General features: G+C 38.2%; 3 protein-coding genes and 1 pseudogene across 4 annotated transcripts; 1 reads left to right on the forward strand and 3 right to left on the reverse strand.

Moving 5' to 3' along the window:
- Positions 1-272: 272 nt before the first annotated feature.
- Positions 273-6,323, reverse strand: LOC125190001 (uncharacterized). Its single transcript, XM_089057845.1, has 18 exons — positions 5,977-6,323; positions 5,202-5,318; positions 4,955-5,080; positions 4,805-4,867; positions 3,934-4,041; positions 3,388-3,465; positions 3,155-3,247; positions 2,911-2,997; positions 2,400-2,501; positions 2,163-2,282; positions 2,009-2,071; positions 1,741-1,892; positions 1,544-1,625; positions 1,386-1,444; positions 1,254-1,299; positions 903-994; positions 751-820; positions 273-663 (listed from the first exon to the last, which is right to left on the reverse strand). Exons 1-18 carry the CDS (start codon positions 6,199-6,201, stop codon positions 592-594), a joined length of 1,755 nt encoding a protein of 584 aa, XP_088913971.1. The 5' UTR covers positions 6,202-6,323; the 3' UTR covers positions 273-591.
- A 4,691-nt stretch (positions 6,324-11,014) lies between these two features.
- LOC125186122 (putative polyol transporter 4) lies at positions 11,015-13,055 on the forward strand. The gene is made up of 2 exons (XM_048082449.2): positions 11,015-11,438; positions 11,578-13,055. The coding sequence occupies exons 1-2, from the start codon at positions 11,246-11,248 to the stop codon at positions 12,939-12,941; spliced, it is 1,557 nt and encodes a 518-aa protein (XP_047938406.1). The 5' UTR covers positions 11,015-11,245; the 3' UTR covers positions 12,942-13,055.
- A 245-nt stretch (positions 13,056-13,300) lies between these two features.
- Positions 13,301-15,017, reverse strand: LOC125190956 (uncharacterized). The gene has a single exon (XM_048088388.2). It carries the CDS (start codon positions 14,652-14,654, stop codon positions 13,401-13,403), a length of 1,254 nt encoding a protein of 417 aa, XP_047944345.1. The 5' UTR covers positions 14,655-15,017; the 3' UTR covers positions 13,301-13,400.
- Positions 15,018-16,283: 1,266 nt separating this feature from the next.
- LOC125190418 (protein RTF1 homolog pseudogene) lies at positions 16,284-19,278 on the reverse strand (annotated as a pseudogene). Its single transcript, XR_016130187.1, has 2 exons — positions 19,129-19,278; positions 16,284-18,614 (listed from the first exon to the last, which is right to left on the reverse strand). The product of XR_016130187.1 is annotated as a protein RTF1 homolog pseudogene (transcript).
- Positions 19,279-19,964: the final 686 nt, after the last annotated feature.

Below are 19,964 nucleotides of genomic sequence, written 5' to 3' on the forward strand. Positions count from 1 at the left end.
CCCCGTTCCGTTATGTCTCACTTATTACTAACCTAGTACTAGTAAATTTTTTAGGATAATATACACCACAAAAAAGAAAAAACATACAATATCATTTACATGGCATATATGCTTCTGAAAAAAATATTTCGACTGGTTTCTTATAGATATGATTACTAGGTTAAATTTGATATTCTACTATACAATATTACTGATTTACTACTGGTCTTATTAATAAATTATTATAAACATATTTCAACAGAGCAAGAGACATGCTGCCGGCCATTAGCATGTATGCAGTCAATCAATCAATCCATCATTGCCAAAATATCAACATAGTAATCTGCACTGGGCTTCTTCAACCTTCACGAGCAACTATGAAACTTAAACAGGTGTGTGTGTGTGTGTGAGAGAGAGAGAGATCAGGCATTTTTCATCTTATAACAGAGTCACAGATGTTGAAGCAAAATTGATACAGTAGGAACAGAGCCAAAAATGTGGCCCTGGTCAGGTGAGGACAACAGTTGAACCCGTAGCACGTCCTAAGCATACGTACCCCAACAACTACATTCAAACCTGTCCACGGAATCTCCAGCAACAAAGTTGCAGCAATTAAAACTTGAAATCCTTCTTCTTTGATTGTTTCTCCTTCTCCTGCATCTTTCGCTTCCGCTTGTTCGCATTCTGCAACAATCTCAAAAAATGTCACATCTTCCTTAACATTACACAATAACTGAACTTATTAATAATGGCATCATTCACTGTGTGTACCTCAGCGACCATATCACTGAAATCCTCCTTCTGTGTACGCAACTTCTCTTCTTCTCTGGCTTCCTCATACCTAGGAAAGACGAGGCAGTACAGGAGTAGAGGTTATCTTACATGCGATAAAAAGGGAAAAAATATAAATGTCTGCTACGTACTTGGCTTGTAAAACGTTCTCCATCCCATCCAACTCCTCTGGTGCTAGTGTGACATCCACCTTATCTGATTTCTGACCTTTTAGCAAATCAACCTGACATGATGAAGAATGTAAAAGAGATGTGAGAAGGGAAGTCATATTGACACAATAAATTCAATTTAGTGTTTAATCCAAATAACATCTGAAATGTTCCTTCTCTATGTCAAGCTAACATGATACAATAGTATACCTCACCAGCCAACCACAAGAAAGATACATAAAATGACTTCAAGATTCATAAAAAGTTAAACTTCAATTTCAATATGTACATACATGTCCTTTATATGTATAGGACAAGATGAAAACTACTTACCCTCTTTGCACCAGTTTTGTCCTGTGTTCCAGTGTTAATGACATACCTGTATCAAACATAATTGAAAACAAAAAATTAGAATTCAGAATGGAACAAAATATCTAAAATGTGAAGTTTGTGATGTTGACATACGTGTGGCCAGGTGCAAGCAGCGTTCCTGGTGCAATCTTCTCTTCTTTTTCTTCAAGCACCTTCACACAAAACAAAAGAACAAGTTAATACAACTAGAAACGTTGAAATAAAAAATGGTAACAATTCCATAAAGAAAAAAAAAAGAAAAAAATAATTACTTGGTAGAGAGGCCTATCAGGTTCCTTCCTCTGCTGTTTCCGAAGATCAATAACGTCAGGGGTTTCAACGCCAGTAGGAGTGCTGTAACCATCCACCAGATAATCAGTTAGAGCAACTCACAAAGATATATACACCAGTCCCTAGTGTATAGTACTATCAAAAATATCAACGTAAAAGAGCATAGCATGTCTTTAACCTTGAAAGGCTGTCAACAGACTGAATGCCATCTTCAAGTTCCTCTTCTGCCATCTGTTCCTCCTCTTCTTCTTCCTCTTCCTCTTCCTCTTCTTCCTCTTCCTCCTCCTCCTCCAAGTCACCCCAGTGCTTACTCTTATCAATAGGTTCTTCCTGAAAATCAGTGGGTATAAATGACATGGAGGTAAATTTATAATAAAATGCATCCCTTATAAAGTGGGAAGCATTTCATGAAAACAGTTATAATGTGGAGTACTATGTAACTTTACCTCATAATTGGGCTGATCTTGGTGCACAAAGCCGAAAACATCTCCATAGAGGGGGCGCCCATACTAGTTCATAAAAAAACATATACAAATCTATGAGGGAGAGTCATCGATGACACTCAAGGTAAAACCAGAAAGTATATTAAGGTTAACTCACTTCATCAACAGGTGGTTTTCCCCATTCTCCATGTCCATAACCAAATTTAGCTCCAGCAGGAATAGGTGCATTAAGCCCAGGGATTTTTAGATGAGGATAGGAAGGTGGAGGACCATATCTCTGCATGACAAATGAAAGTACTAATTGCAACTCGTCTCTTTTATGAGAAAGTGACACATTTAGAAATTAGCTTTGTGAATGAAAAAATAAACCGGATGAACTAAGCAAAATAATAACCTGCATATTGATGAGCCAAGGTGGAGGAGCACCATCAGGCATACCTAGAGCCTCTTTTAACTCACGTGATAATGTCCCTGGTTTCATTTCTCGCAGTTTTACCTGAGAGCATCCAAAGAAAGGTTGTTTAGGTCTCTATTTTATCAATTGTGACTGTTTAAAAATGTTAACTTTCAGGACAATCAATTATAAATAATGATGACTGAAGAATTAAAGGCCACAGCCAAACCCTTCATATCTGATAACACAGGAAATAGAAACGAAAACAATCAAGCAGTCAATATGATAGTATCAGATTACACATTGATCCAGAAACAACAATACATGAGATAAGAACTGAGCAGGTTATGCTAAAAATTAAACAGTAAAAGACAGACTGCTGATCACCTGGTAGGCTAGCTGTTACAGTTCTTTTAAGAAAGGGAAGAAGAAAGCAACAAATAAACCTAGTTTAACACTATAAAATGACAAAAAAAGCAAACTGAAAAAATATCTCTGATGATCTTCATACCTCAAATTCCTTCCCCTCATAATACAAGTCACCGTGATATGTTAATTTCGGCTTAGTCTGATGTTTGAAGAAGGCATCATGAAGAACCTACACACGTTTAAACAGGAAGTTGACTGTCAAGAAAGGTGATGCAAAGCCATAAAAAGAAAATCTAGCAAATGAAACAATCCATACATGATACACCCTCCAATATGTGCAATTAGAACCAGATATGTAGGAACAAAAACTTAGGATACTTAAATACCTGATAATCAATGTCCATCTTTCCCATTTTAGGCTGCATTCTCTCGCGTTGCTTTTGTTTTAACTTCTTGCTATCCTCCTTTTCAATGTAAGCCTGTCAAATATGATGCAGTGGAGATTAGATAAGAATCATACAAAATCATCATTAATCATTTAAATATGTCATAAGAGTTGCACAATTAAAGATATTAACGAGGATGATATGCATAAGAACAGAAGGGAAACAAGTCTCACTTGTCTAATTTTCTCAATTCCTGTGGCAGCAATGAAATCAGGAAGTTGAAAAGGCTGCTTTTCAATACCTCTCTTTCCCTGAAAAGCAGTCATCAAAGAAGTTGTGAACTAGTTGATACAAATAAAACCAAAAAAGAATCCCCAGTAAATTCCTAGCATAGTGATATCCAGAATTTAAATTTTATTTCTGATAAGGTTGTTTTTTAAGGGCACATTAGGAAGGGTTATGGTATGGCCAACACCCAACCCAAGCTAGCCAGTATGATAAACATATTTCATACAAGGTTTCCCCTGCAAACACCTACATGCCAAGGCTCCACAAGTTCCACTGCAGCTCCCCTGCAAGAATGGTATATACATATAAGACAAATTTCATTGGCTTATCGCCCATCACAGTCTCCCCTAACCCCCATTAATTAATTGAACCAGCCATAATGCCTCTGATAAATATGTTACATGACATCTAACAATGAAAGCAGTACTCATTACTTATTAGTAAAGAAAGGCATACTTATCCCACCATGCAACTCAGATATAACGATTCACCTGTAAAAACTTCCTTTTCTGGCACCAGTGTCGTGGCACTGCAACAGTGTTTCGGTACGACTTTAAATACACCAACAGTTTTGGATCTGATGAAGTTGCATCCCATACCTAGAATGAAAGAAAAGTAAGTGTTTGAATTACTAGTTGTTGTGCAGTTGTTACGACTTCAAATATTCCAAAGTGGACTCAAAAGCAGTTGTTGTTCAGCACCCTAACACATAATCTAATCCTAGAAAAAGCAGGAATGCACCAATCCTTTAAGAACTTCCCTCTTTGTTCAAAACTATCAGGTGAGTAACTTCTCCTGAGATGGCTCAGTTATTCTCAGGCAAGGGGAATTTGAGAAAATCCATTAAGACCGACCGAAATAAACCCTCTTAACAAGAATATCATATATGTTGCATCGACAGACATGAAGGACTGTGTGATACATAATGCCAACATAATAATACTGGTCTTGAATTGGGAAAGGTGGGGCATAATGTGACATAATCCTTATTAACTTTATATAAGACAGCCTATGATCATGCATTTAAAGAGTTGATGTATGAAAAAATAGACAACGACAAAAGTAGTTCTCCATCATCATTTGAATTAGCAACAATGTTGGGTAAAGTTCACAGTAAGTACTAAGTAGCAGTTCCACTTCAACAACAAGCTGGTGTCATAGACGTGATGCAGAAATAATGATATTTTCAGACTACAGAGCATAGTTATAAGTTCATTATCAACACGTAACAACTCTCATAAAACTAGCATATCAAAGCTTGCATCATAAAACGAGCATGTCAAGGCTGGTATGAAGGAAGAAATAGGTGGAAGCAAGATCAAAACAGTTTAACAAAATACATTTAAAAAATTCAGTTTCGACCTCAACAACATCCGGTCTTGTACAAATCTGCTTCAATTCAGCAATCTTCATTCGGCGTTGAAGCTGCAAGAGAACAAGATTACATAAGCATTATAAGGTTGCTGTGATGGATAAGATCAAACACCAAAACCATGTCTCTTAGAGGAGAACCTTTTTCTTTTTATTAGAGATTCCCTTTTCTTTTTGCTGAGTATCCTGTTCTTCTTCTTCTGAATCTGAGTCTGCCTTTTTCTTTAACGTTGTATCAGGGGCAGTCTCATCAATTTTATCATTCTCCTGAAGAAACAAGAATGGAAGTACAGATCAGGCATATGCTCCAACAAAAACAAATTAGCAACAAGAAAGGGGCAACATAACAAAGGAACAAAATTTGATATCAAATGAACCATATTCTTACCTCCGCAATCGCATTGTCCAAGAAATTAAATTTCTGAAAAATCTTCCTGAATTCATCATCAACGCCATCCAATTCAGCTTTTTCTGGTACATATTCAACTTCTACTAGTTCCAAATCCTGATGATTACACAAGAACGAGGAAACGGAGGTTAGGTCTATTTTAATGAGCTAAGAATCCGCTACAATGCTAATATCAGAAACCCTGCCGCTACTTAATTCATATAATTGTCAACCATCCAATACTAACACATTGAAACTAAAAATGCTCTATGGCAATAGAATTGCTCAAGTGAGGGCAAATAATGGAGAAGATACTAAAGTGCAACAAGTTGAAGAAACACTTCCATTACTAGTAACAGTTGCACATTCCAAAGTTATATAAATAAAGCCGCGTGAACCACTAGTCACGAACTGGCCAGCTTCCACATATTCCATATCTAGGACACCCGGTCTTTACTTTGAGATCCTACGGAAACAAGCTATGAACTACAACTTTTTTCTCACTTTGCACGAGTATGAATCATTCATTAGTCATTACTATATGCATCATTCGCTTAGCATTTGCAACAGCATCAAGTGATTTTTTCAAAACAGTAGCACATTATATAGGATTCAACGGTCCAAACAGTTCCATTCATATAGCTTCAGCATACCAAAACCTAAACTATGCAGATGTAAAACCAAACCGACGAACACTCTCCATTTCTACACCAGCTAACCATCATTTCCCCTAACTCGAGCCCTTCTAAACACACCGCTCGATAAACTTGAGTACCTTTAGAGGATCGGAGTTCTCTTTAGAACTGTCATGCGCTACGCCGTCAGTGTCGCTTTCATCTCCGTTAGCGACGCTGTGTTTGTTCTTCTTCTGCTTCCGCCTCCTCCTGCGCCTCTCGGTTTCCCGTGACTTCTTCGCGGCGGCGTTAGGGTTCTGTGATTTGAGATCGCCTTTGTGCACCGTCAGAGATTCTGCGACACCGTTCGCAACTTCCACCGGCATTTTGAACTTTGCAAAATCTGAATCAACCCTAATTTAATCCCCCTTTCGTATCTAGATTTAATTTGTCGGAATCGGAAGCGGCTTCAAATCTCTGTGATTTTCCGTCGACCGTTTCAGATAACTGTTGGGCATTTTTCAATTTCTGTGAAATGTTTACTTGGGCTACAAATGGGCCTACTCCATGTTAGTGGACATCTTATTGGGCCAAGCAATTCAACCATTTTTATAAGTAATTTTCTGTTTTATTTTTAATTTTGATTTAAAAATTGTTGCACGTGATCATATTCTTGGAACTTGGCTATGAATAAATTCATGAGCTTGATTCATTGGGTATGTGGATTAGTGATTGTTTTATGGAATTTTTTGATGTTCATTTGTGTTTAATATATTATTTGTTGGATCTTATATTGTACTCCATCTGTTTTATAATAATGAAAGCGTTTCTTTTCGGCACGAAAATTAAAAAAGTTGTATTAGGTGAGTTAAGTAATATGGAAAATGAAAAAGGTAGAGAGATGAAGAAAGAATAAAGTAACAGAAAGTAAAGTAGGTGCGGAAAAATGTATTGACATTTAATAAGAAGAGAAATGACTCTATTACTATGGAACGTACTAAAATGGCAAAATGACTCTATTACTATGAAATGGAGGGAGTACTACTTATTATTCCAAAATAAGTGTCCTTGTAAATTTTTGCCTGACTTGCAATTCTTCTCAATCTTTGGTCAAAGTAAGCAAAAATTAGAACTATCTTTTGAGTCAAAATTCTACTCCGTTCCTCTACAAAATATTGTGTAAGTTAGATTTGGCACGAATTTTAAGAAATGTGAAAAAAAAAAGTGAGTAGAAAAAAATTAGTGGAATGTAGGTGTCACATTTATATATTGTTTTTATAACAGAAATATGAGTGTAATTCAATTAGTTGAAAGAAGGGTCCATTTACCAAAAATGGTAAAAAAGCAAAGTGAAAAACATTTCGTGGAAGGACCGAAATGACAAAACTGGACAATACTTCACGGACGGAGGAAGTATTTCATTTTTAACATAGTGTAACATGTTAGAGCCATGGAGATGATAACATATGCTAAATTAGTAGTGCTCCCTCTGTCTATTATTTAAAGAGCTATTTTAACTCAGTACAAATTTTAGAAATTTTGTTTGATTTGTAAAGTGAATAGAAAAAGTTAATGAACTATAATTCCAATTTTTAGTAGTACTATTAATTTTATAATGGAATATGAATAATAGTATAATATGGGTCCGTATACGAATAGTGGCAAAAATAAATGATTGCTTAAATCATGGGCATCTCAAAATAACAAATTAAATATTTAAATTATGGTTGAAATAAATCTTTAAATTGTGATCAGGTGGAATATTACTTTAATCAGAATTCTACGAGAAAAAAAAATATACAAAAGCACGAAAGTCATACATTTTGATCTAAAAACAAAAACAAAAAGTTAGGAAGAACCCTATTAGCTGAAAACCAACTTTCCAACATAACATTCCTTTGACCAATCGAGATTATATTAGCAACCTAATTAATTTCGCATATCGTATGTTCATACCTGTTTTGTACTTTTAGTGATTTAAATTTCATAAATAACAGTAGTATGAAAAATAGTAATACAAATTTCTCCCTCCGTTCCCTATTAGGAGTCACACTTCCGTTTCTGCACTCGTTTTATAAAAATAATAATAAATAGTTAAAGTGGAGAAATGAAATTCTCTACATTATTCTCTCTCTTACTTTACCATTTCTCCACTTTAACTATTTATTACTCCGTATTATTTTTATAAAACAAGTGCAGAAACGGAAGCGTGACTCCTAATGGGAAACGGATGGAGTACTACAAAACTCGTACAATGCATGTCTTTATTGTTAGAATAAAAGAAAATAAATTGAGTAATCGTTTCCAAAACCACATTTTGGGTCAAAAATACAAATCACAAATTAAGACAAGCTTTTTACCATTCTGTTTTGATTTTGTGATTTTTCCACATTTTGGGTCAAAAATACAAATCACAAATATAAATATTAAAGTGTAAACATATTTCTGTTTTGATTTTGTGATTTTTTTGTCAGTTTGTCACTTTGTTGTAAGTACCCAAATTCTTTTGCAGATTAATTGGTTCAACGGGCAGAGATAGATTAATTGGTCAAGCTCTTTTTGATGCATGTGTTCCAAAGAAGATAGAAGGTTGGAATATCAAATTCTTCGGCTCCTTAAAAGTAGAGTTGTTTGCTTAATTCATAGGAGGTCACCCGTTCGTGGAATCAAGCATAGATTAAGATTATGAAGGATCTTCCAGAAAGGATTCTTGACTTGGAACTGGCAGCAACGGAGCTAGTGGGGGTTGGGCGGTGCCGTACCATGGCGAAGCGAGGTTGGGTTGGGTAGAAAAGAATTAGATCAAGCATGGAGCAAAAATGAAGCTTTGGGGAGTTTCAACCATTTTGGATAAATCATACAGCTTCAAAATTAGTGTTTATATATCATTCTCTCTTGGTGGCGATAAAGATAAAGAAAGTGAGCAATCGATCGTGATGGCGGCAACTTTATTGGATAGTGATGATTAATATCTAGCGATGCTAGGATTGCTATTATGTTGAAATGTGCACGAGGTGAGTCTCGTTTGATAATGTCCTCAAGAGGAGCTCGAACAAGGTGCGAAAACCGACGGTTTTGAACCAGCACCGGAACCTGAACCGCCTAGGACCCTGCCAGACCGGTACAGGTTCATGAAAATGTTGAACCGTGAATCACCGGTTCCGGTTGTGTTGGGATTGAATAAAAGGAAGCATATCCCTCCTCCGTTTCTATAATCTCCACCCACTTATGGCGGTATCTTTGTCAATATTGGAATTGAACAAATGAAAACAATGCCCTTAGTGGTCTTAAGGGCCAAATGGTAAAAAATGGATCATTATCTGCCACGAAGAACATAGAGATAAAACTAATAAAAAGATCTACAAAAGGGTTCGACGTTGACAACAAACTGACAAAAATACATTTACACCCTTATTAGCCTCAAGGGCATAATAGTAAAAAGTATGTCTTAATTTGTAATTTTCGGGTCCAAAATGTGATTTTCGAAACAATCACATTTGATTAAAAAATATAAATATTATATGACCCAATTTTTTTATTATTGAATATTTGATAACAAATTCAAACTTTATAAATTTTATAAGTAATTATCAAAATTATTGGACACACCAAAGTTCATTATTTTGAATCTTGAAAAAATTGTCGTAGACTAAATTATTAAATTTATCTTGCGTCCATAGTGTTCTCTATTTCATTTTCTCTTTTCATTTTTTTCCTATTCCTATCAGAATCATATTTATCTTTCCTTTTTTTTCTATTCCTATCAGAATCATCATTTTGTAGTAATATATCTTTGATTCTTGAGCTCTGCTACTTCAATGGCGGATAATCTGCCAAATGAAGTCTTGCAGTCCTCGTTGACTTAACGTGATGCAGCTCAATCGGCGATTGTATCCAAGACTTGTTACCATGTATGGGCCAGTCGCGCGAAGCTCGATTTCAATGATGTTGATCACGGTGAATTTTTGGGTTGTTGTTGCGACCAGGACGACAGAGGTATGAATTGTATGCATACAAGGTTGAATCATTTCGCCTATGGAGCCAGAATATAGAACAACACGAATTAGCAACAAATTTTTTAAAATCTTGTCATCTCATAGTGTGACACATAGAAGTACAAATTTGGTGTTCTACTGAATTTTTACTTGATGCAATCAATTTGATGTCGATGTGCAATTCTTCTGAGATCTCTGTTTTCTATTCAAAACTCATACTATTTCTTCCTTAATATAGTGTTACATGTTAGAGCCATGAAGATGAAATAACATATTTTTAGCTAAATTAGTATTTCCCCATGTGCCTTGATTCTTATCCAGATAGCAATTTGCTTTCTTGATATCAACTCCACCTTTTTTTTTGCGTCCTTCGTGTTCTTCTCATATTCTTTCAGATGCAGAAAGCTGATTTCCTTCCTGCGATCGGCGACCGCCAGCTCTCTTGCTCCCTTCTAACTTTGCGCACGACTTTGCCATGCAACCTTTTTTTTTTGTTGCAACCTAATTAATTTCACATATAATATGTTTATACATATTTGGAATGCATGTCTTTTGTTAGAATAAAAGAAAATAAATTTGATTTTTGCATTAGAAATATTTAATCCCTCCATTCCCAAATATTGTAGAACTTTGATCCGGCATAGGCTTTAAGACATGTAATGAAAAATGAGTTGAAAAAGTTAGTGGAAGGTTCTTTGATATATTAGTTTTATAATAAAATGTGAGTAGGAATGGGTTAGTGAAATATGAGATCCACTACAAAGAAAAAATGGTAAAAAGTGAAAGGGGACAAGTTTTGTAGGACAGACGGAAATAGAAAAATGGGACAAACTTTTAGGAACGGAGGGAGTAATATTTATAATAGAATATCTATATACTTTATAATAGAATTATCTAGATAATGGATCACTAATTATCTAGATATATTTAATAAAATATTTAGATTTCTATAGAGAAAAATATGTGGATTGTAAAAAGAAAACAATAACATTTGATTAAAAAATATGAATATTATATTATACTTGGTTGACCCAAATTTTTTATCAAAAAGTAATTAAATAACAATTTTAAACTTCATAAATTTCTATCTAATTTTCAAAAATATTGGAGGGGTTCATAATTTTGATGAGAATTTAATGCACATTTATCTCCGTCATCCAGTTCTCTATTTCATTTTCTCTTTCAGGACAGATTTACCAAACAAGACATGGCTATTCATCTGCAATAACAACATTCATTGCAAAGTCAAAATATTGACTCATATTTTTATCGTTATTATTCAGACAGAGATTTAATTTTGCCACCACTTCCCTATATTCGTTGCTCCTTCGTTTTTCATCGGATGTTGATGTTCATCTAACAATGAACCCGAAATTATAGAAATAGAAAAAGATTAAATTTTTCTCCCCCCCATTCCATAAAAATAGAGGGAGATATGAGTCTCCAAGAAAATGGGAGGGGGGCTTTGAGAAAGTACAGAAGCATGAATTCGGATGTGAGTCAGGACGAGGATGTTTGTGTATCATATCCATTTGAAGAAAATGGGATTATCAGGAATAGGAGCAGCAGCAACTATGTCATGGCGTGCTCCATCTTCGCCTCTCTCAATTCTGTGCTTCTTGGCTACGGTTGGTGCATTGCTTCTTTTTTAACCATCAATCATAATTCATCATCTCAACTTTTTGCTCCATTTTGTAAATTGAGTTTATCTGCATATTTTTTCATACTTTGTGATGAAATCTAAGTAGGATAGTTGGGAATTTGCAGATGTGGGGGTAATGAGTGGAGCCATTTTGTTCATTCAAGAGGATTTAAAGATTAGTGAAGTTGAAGAAGAAGTGTTTGTTGGAATCCTAAGCATCATATCTCTGCTAGGGAGTCTAGCAGGGGGGAAAACCTCGGATGCTATTGGGCGAAAATGGACGATCGCGTTTGCAGCCATGGTGTTCCAATTGGGTGCCGGCATCATGGCTCTTGCTTCGTCTTTCACAGTGTTGATCATGGGGAGGCTCCTAGCAGGAATAGGGATGGGGTTTGGAGTCATGATCACACCTGTTTACATTGCTGAAATAGCCCCTACTGTCTCCAGAGGATCCCTCACTTCCTTCCCCGAAATCTTCATCAATCTAGGCATCCTCCTTGGCTACATCTCGAACTATGCCTTTTCTGGACTACCTGCACATATAAACTGGAGGATCATGCTTGCTGTGGGGATTCTCCCTTCTATCTTCATTGGTGGCGCGTTGTTTGTCATCCCTGAGTCACCGAGGTGGCTGGTCATGCAGAACCGGATTGATGAGGCACGGAGCGTGCTGTTTAGGACGAACGAGAATGCTGGTGAAGTTGAGGGGAAGCTGGCTGAGATACAGGAAGCTGCAAGGTTCATGATCAAGGACAGGTCCGAGGATAAGGCTGTGTGGCGTGAGATGCTGAATCCTACACCGGGGGTCAGGCGGATGCTGATCACCGGCTGTGGGATTCAGATGTTCCAGCAGATGACGGGGATTGATGCAACGGTATACTACAGCCCCACCATCTTCAAGCATGCTGGGATTCGAGGAAACACTCAGCTTCTGGCTGCAACTGTTGCTGTTGGCTTCACAAAGACGATATTCATCTTGATCGCGATACTTCTCATCGACAAAGCTGGTAGGAAGCCACTGCTCTACGTGAGCACCATCGGGATGACTGTTTGTTTGTTCACGTTAGGCCTAACGCTCTCGACTATGGGCAACAGCATGTTTGGGATTTCTCTGGCTATTTTGTGTGTGTGTGGGAATGTTGCTTTCTTCTCTGTTGGGATTGGCCCTATATGTTGGGTCGTGTCATCGGAGATCTTCCCCTTGAAGCTCCGGGCTCAGGCATCCGCCATTGGCTCCGTGGGGAGCAGAGTGAGCAGCGGCATCATTGCAATGTCATTCCTCTCAGTCAACCATGCTATAACAGTTGGAGGCACATTTTTGGTGTTTGCAGCGATTTCAGCTCTTTCTGTTGCGTTTGTCTACAAGTACGTCCCAGAAACGAAGGGCAAATCGCTCGAGCAGATCGAGTTGCTCTTCCAAAACGACAGTTATTGGGAAGATGGTGAAGTAGAGCTCCAAGATGTGCAGCATCTTATTCAAAGAGAGTGATAACAAAACCAAATTTGCTTTATGCAAAACCAAGTAAAGTGAATGTTGGCTCATATATATAAGATTTTGTCATTTTCTTTATGTATTTAAAGTCTAATAACCGCCAATTTTTGTCTGAATCATCATATTTCAATTACTTAACCACTCTTTCAAGAGATTTTTCTGAACAAAAGAATGCTCATTTGATGTTCCAACTGAGTCTGTGTGCAAGAACTTGCATGACTAACCTACCATCACTCCTCACTTTCACATGGTACAAACTACAAAGCCAGTTGTCCCGCCATTCAACTGTGATGCAATGCATGTTTTCTCTGTGGTAGTTTTGTTTTGTATTCATCTGCAGGAACTGTACATACACATAAAATAAGAACCAGTAGCTACATTTGATCTAAAAACTTGTAAAAACAGAACAATTATTCATAAACATGATGAATTGGTGAAAAGACAAGAAATATATATTCATTCAAAGACAGAAGAATTTGTGACAACTCTGGAACTGAACATCAAGTCTTGAATGATGCTTCCTTTCTCAACCTCAAACTGCCTGCTCTGTTTATTCCAGAGATGAACAGCAAAGCTCTCGCTCCGAATCTGCCTGAGCTTCGCAGCCATCCACTTCGAATGCCTCAAACTCTTTGGCCCTTCAAAAAGGCCACCAATCCTGTTCCAACGCACGGGATAGAACGCCAAGGGTGGCAACACAGTGAGATCGAACCCGGGCCTCCCACTCACCCTCGCAACCACTCTCGACACCAAGTAAGGCCCATTGTGGCCCCATCTGTTCCCATCAAACGTGCGCGCGAACTCCTCCATGAACTCACGCACCACAGGATGCCCCTTGTCGAAGACCATCACCGCGTTGTTCAGCCTGCTCCAGTTGCCCGTAGCAAGATCAATACTCTGAGCTCCAATCACATTCCTCAGCTCCCCAAAACTCTTCAACACCAACACATCCGTGTCAAGATAAATCCCACCAAACCTATACAGAAGGCCTATTCTCAGCAAATTTGACAAATTCTGGCCTAGAGAGATCTCTCCCGGATTCACATCCCCACGCTTCAGCCGGTTGTACCACGCGGCTGCTGCAGTGCTCCTCAGCAGATAACTGAAGTCTGGTGTCATTGCAGCAACCTTGAATCCCATGTCTGAAAAGGGCCTCAAAATCAACCTCCCTTGCCGCGAATCCAACGAGGTCGACGCGATGATCAAGCAGCCGTTGGGGTGTGTTTTGAACACGCTTTCAACACACAGCAGCTCCCTATCCCCGAAAGACTCGACCGAGGAGATCCAAGTCATGAAGAAGCGAAACTTACACGAATTCCGTTTGAAAAACTTGATCACTTTCAATTCAAACCGCTTCTTCACAGCTTCGTACCGGAGAATCTTGGCGACATTGTCGTCGAATTTCCTTATTTTCGGGCGATGCAACGCAGGCCGTTTCGTCGAAACCACCATGTTTTGATTATTACTTTGCAGGAGAGGCAAAACGGTGGTGAAGTTTTCGGTTGAAGGGACAACGGGAACATATTCCGGCAAAAAACTGGCCGGCTCGGGCGGAGTTTTCCCCGGGAAAGGGAAGCTGATGCAGAATATGGCGGCGCCGTTGTAGGCTAAGGGGCAGAGGAAAAGGAGAGAGAGACAAGCACAGAATGATATCTTGCCTCTTTGCCAAATCAGAAGGAGCTGAGACATGATAGTAGGAATATTGTCCATCTCTCTAATCAAGAATCATTTCATTAGTTTTCACTTTTCATGCGACGTAGTATCAATATGTGTGGACTTATTGAAGACAGAATTTTCCAGAGAAGAAGCTGTTTGTGTTTATTGCGCCTACTCTATATATTTAATTCGGTGATGGCGATGGGAATAGGCATCATGCAATTCTAGTCGAATATTGAATTCCTTCTTCACACCTTCCTGTTTCTCTTCTATTCTATCAAATTTCGTGGAATCGTATTTTTGATCTTCAATGATCATCAAAATAAACAAGGATTTGTGTTGTGATGGAATCTCTAGTTTGATCGATGAGTCGAATGGAATGATATAAGTTACTAGAAGCGTTGGAAGTAGGAATTAAGATCACGATTTGAATATCCATTCGTATTAGGAATTAATCGCTATAAATCTACGTTATGTGTTATTTTTGGATGGATATCCTAGTCCTACCTTATCATATTGATGATTTACTGATTATTACTACTAACAATTCAACGTGCGGGAATCATACAAATTCTTAAATGCATCGGTATTACTAATATTGAAATGGAAGGAGAAGCAATAATTTTATCGTACTAATAGTCATTGACAAACCAGGGGTGTCTCTATTTGAAGAAGAGATTCTTGGATTGAATGGACACCCTGCCTAATTTCTGTTATTTTAGTGACCTTCGTGCAATAACACTACTGTATAATCAAATGTTTTTGTTTTCGTTAGCGACGAATTGCCAACCACGTAAAATAAATCAATAAAACATTTTGCCAGCTAATTGGTCGACAAAAATAGTGGTCTTATTTATATCGGTCTTATTTGAATCATAGTAGTATGACATTTCAGTGCACGAATCCAAAAGATTTTATTGTTAAGCCGGACAAAAACTGGATTAATTTAATTCTAAAAATACTGGAAGTCTGGGAAACAAACCAAAATTATCCATAGTTTTATGTGGGGAAAGGAAGGAGTGCTGAAATTGGATTCTAGAGTCCTAGACCTCTCTATTAAAAACCTGCAATTTATAAACTTAAGAAATGAGTAGCTAATTACTACTACATACTCTTAATTTTATCATTCAATGCTATTTGTTTAGTAGGAGATGATCCACTGTAAAATCTTTTTAAAATGAGAATAAAAATATATCAACTCATAAATACATTAATAGCAGTAGGCTCAATGTCTCACTTAAAATCTCATTTTCACATAGTTAACAAAGAGAGCCATTGGCTTGTTTAGTATGGCTATAAATGCAAATAAAAATGGAAAAGATTAAACTTTAAGAGAAAATTACAACTTTCATTGGCTAACCTCAACCCAGCCCAACCAAGCTTGCTAATAATACTCAGATGACCAAATCCATGGATGGTTCTAGGTCGAGCCAAACAAGACACACACTAGACTCGAGCCTACCCTGTGGTGGGCTCACTCAAGCCTATACTAGATCAAACACCTAGGACAGGCCGAGTTCGATAATATCACAAGCTTGGCCAGGTGGTCGAGACTCAAGCCTACCTTGTGGTGGGCACACACAAGCATAGACTAGCTCAGTCCAGTTGACAATTCTTCATACATGAATGACAACCATATGATTAATCAGCAAGAAGCTTTGCACTGGTAGGAAAAAGGCAAAGTAAAAGGAATGAAGGTATATTGAGCAACCATGTCTCCTTACAATCTATGTAAATTTGTGGCGCTAACAATCTGCTTTTCATCTAAGAAACAGTCTCATAATAATGCAGTCTAACCTGATAACTTATATCATGGTCAAAATTTGGCTTAAAATGTCCGAACAGAAAGCCGCTGAGCACATATCAAATTATCAATAGCCTACCCTAAAATGAATAGTAGGGAACAAGTAACAAGAGAACAACAATTTACCTAAGCTAGCGCAGGGCAAGGAAGGGTACCGAAAACAGCTTCTGAGCGTCTTAAATTAGGAAAACAAAGTTTATAGGTTTCATTTCTACCCAACAGTATGATGAAATAACCAGTTCAAGAGCGAGTACGACCCGAGAGAGAGGGGCAAAACAGACAACAAGGAGCTAAACCGCAGATTCAGAGCAGACCCCTCCGTCTCTTATAGTCGCTGACCGTCAAGGTGAGTGCGTGTCTCCTCCCATCATTATCAGGCACACTAACCCCCAGAGTAGCTTCGATCATCTGTTTTCTAGCCATATATCCAGCTTGGGCTCCCTGATGGCCACCAAATTTCTGAAGCACGCTTAGAGATATGGGCAATTCAAAGTTATGTAGCACGTACGATTCAGTCCCTTGATCAACTGGAGCACTTGTATCAACTAACTTGCCAGCATCAGCTGCTGCTTCGAGGGCCGCAGCAGTAGCTTCCATTCCCATCTCAGCAATTGCTGGACCACCTACTCCCACTCCATTATCACTACGCATATTAGCAACCACATCATCATTTGGCACACCAGCAGCTTCCCCTCCATTGCTGTTTGCCACATAATAATTCCTTGATCTAGTCCATCTTCTGGAAAAGGGATCATATCCAGCCTCTCCAGCTCTCAAGCCACTGCTAATTGACTTCAGCCCAGATGCATTTTTGAAATTCTCCACCCTGTTCTTCCTGTTCATTTCTGCCAGCTTAATTGCCTTTGAATCTTTCACTTGGACCTGGCGACTTGCCTCCAATTCTTTTAGCCTCGCCTTTATCCTATCCACCTCTATCTCATCATCGTTCTCCTTGGCTACTTCCAAAGATCTCCTGAGTCGATCTTTCTCCGCTGCAACATTTAGTGGCCTCCAAGTGGCTGATTTTTTCTCCTGCAACATCTGCTTTACAGTGGCTGCAGAGTAAATGAATGAATTTGTTTTCTGGATAGCGTCCTTCTTATCCAAAACGTCCTGTTTTGTAGGCATGTGACCACCACTGCGCTCAACCTCCCTAACCCACTGCTCAAACTCCTCTTTTTGAGGAGGAGAATCGGAAACCATTGCCATCTGCCACCTAGCAGCAGAGCTCTCGTTACCCCAAACCAAATTCAAGTACTTGTGTGTTGTCTTATTGTCAAACTTATACTGTTTATCAGGGTCTGTAGCATCAACATTCCGAACAACACAAAGCCTGTAGATAGGACCAGTCCTTGACTTTCCAATTCCAACACGCACGAAACATCCAACAATCAGTTCATCAAAGAAGGGCTCCATGAACCACTTTTCTAGTTTTGACCTGCGAATTGTGATTCCCCTGATGTCTTCAAATGTTGGCACCTTTGACTCCGATGAAATCTTGTCATCGTCACTATCATCCAATCCACCATCACCTGTTGAATCTCCCTCATCAGAGCGAGATCCACTCTCACTCCTGCTAGGGCTACTCAAGGTCGCAGCAGCTAAAGATCTTCTCTTCACAGGTGAGTAACGGCTGCCAGATCCTTTAACTGATTCTCTTCTTCGTTTGACCAATTCATCCAATGCACCTGCCCTTTCAGCCTTTGAGCGCATGCTGCGTGTAGGCGCTTTAGGGGGGCTTCCTTTTCTGTCTTGGCCTTTCCTTTTTTTCAGCTTCTCAGTCAAATCTCGATCGCTTCTCTTGGTTGCACGGGCTTCTAGTATCATTTCCCGTTCAAGCTCTGTAAGCTTTGATAGTTTTTCCCTATCATCTTCATCCTTGTATAAATCACTCCCAACTGAATCATTGTCACTGTCGCGATCACGATCATAATCATCTTCCTCATCACCTTGACTACTACGGTCATCATCCCTATCAACAGCTTCCAACCTCTTCTTTAGAGGCACCTGTGAACCCGATGGCTTTCTACTCGAATAAGCATGATCACCATCAGAATCATCATTTTTTGAGTCACTTCCGTCATCAGAATATGAGCCTTTCCGCCTCCGCCTTGATGGTGGAGACGAATGTCGGTTCCTCCCAGGAGTATTTGTTCTTCCTGCTGCCTCAAGGAGCAATTTCTCTAAGTCCGCCATTGAAACCTTACCACCTATCACGGGTAAAACAATCATTCAATAAACCATAGAACTTTCAAATTAGGAGCATGTAAATCTAAAACATATATATGCCCAAAAGAGCATTCCCTTGACCTGCTTGCTGGGTAGCAATTACCATAAACTTATCAAAAAAACTCAGACCCAATCACCCAAGCAAAACTGTTGAAAGTTTCACCACAAACAACATATTAGCAACAACATCTCTTCATTAAAGGAAGAATAGTTGGCTGAGGCGGAGCTAGTAGTGGTAGATCGGTGAGTTTCGCCGGAATTTTTTAGAATAATGAGGAATTAGAGAGATAAAGAAGGTCTCAGGTGAACAAATAGATTTAAATTTAACCTAATCCCAAAATCAATACGGCGAGTCCAATCATCTAGCTTTGTATTTTCGAGGTACTAAATTGCTAAAACAAGCACATCTCGACATCGAAGCGAACTAAAGTTTTAATGGCATAGATAAGCATGAACAAGCCCTAGATTTTTTTCCCATAAAACACTAATACATACCTCAAATAAATGGTATTTCTGATCGAAATCGTCGAAATAATAAATTCGTCGCACTGTTTTCACCCGTAACAATTCCTTTGAGGATAGGGCTATCTTCGGCGATGAAGCAGGCGCGGCAGAGTTAATTCAAAATATTTATATGAAGAAGAAGGTGGTCGTTAAAATCTGTACATTAATGCTAAATTTAGTTTCTGGTCCCTCGTTTATGAAGTCTTGCAATTTCGGCTCTTATTCTGGAAATATTAAAATTTTATGCTTGTTATGTAATTTCGAACTTTTTCTTCTTGCAAAAAAGTTGTGTTCTCAGCCAACCATAAGATTTGCTCTCATTTTCACCATATAAATCTTAGGACTATAATGTGTTTATAATGCATGGAATGAATTCACAACTATGGTTATTAAACTAGTGTGCGCGGTGCTGAGGCGAGCATAGATGTATATGTGCACAGCGTCGCCAGTCGTATGTAGTTTTGGTATGAATTAACCTAATTCAATAGATTTTTAGTACGTATAATTCATTAATTTGGTACGTGCTACTATATTTTAGTTCATTCGATTCCACTTCAATTCATTATTGTTAGCGGCAATATACGGAAGAGCAATCCATAAATATTGTTAGGTTTCTTATTTTGTAAGGTAGAAGATTGTGAATGGTGTTAAGTTGTAATTTGTTGAGGCTTGTTGTTTCCATGGCGTTTGAGTAGCAGTTTCATCCTCTTTTCTTTTATTCTTTTCCTTCTATTGTTTTATTTGTTTCCATTTGTTAAGTGAATTGTGGGAAAGAAATGTCACTTATTATCTCCAAAGTGTTCAGGCAACCTGGGTTTCTGTCCTCT

This window comes from Salvia hispanica, chromosome 5 (genome assembly GCF_029641045.1).
Source record: "Salvia hispanica isolate PSC_SH4W2 chromosome 5, Shi_PSC_v1, whole genome shotgun sequence".
Classification (NCBI taxonomy): Eukaryota; Viridiplantae; Streptophyta; class Magnoliopsida; order Lamiales; family Lamiaceae; genus Salvia; species Salvia hispanica.

Coding starts and splice junctions, on each gene's coding strand:
- LOC125186122 (XM_048082449.2), top strand. CDS start 11,246: ATGAGTCTCCAAGAAAATGGGAGGGGGGCTTTGAGAAAGTACAGAAGC. Junction 11,439..11,577: donor TTCTGTGCTTCTTGGCTACG/GTTGGTGCATTG, acceptor GGGAATTTGCAG/ATGTGGGGGTAATGAGTGGA.
- LOC125190001 (XM_089057845.1), bottom strand. CDS start 6,201: ATGCCGGTGGAAGTTGCGAACGGTGTCGCAGAATCTCTGACGGTGCAC. Junction 821..902: donor GAGAACGTTTTACAAGCCAA/GTACGTAGCAGA, acceptor CGTCTTTCCTAG/GTATGAGGAAGCCAGAGAAG. Junction 664..750: donor TCAGTGATATGGTCGCTGAG/GTACACACAGTG, acceptor AGATTGTTGCAG/AATGCGAACAAGCGGAAGCG.
- LOC125190956 (XM_048088388.2), bottom strand. CDS start 14,654: ATGGACAATATTCCTACTATCATGTCTCAGCTCCTTCTGATTTGGCAA.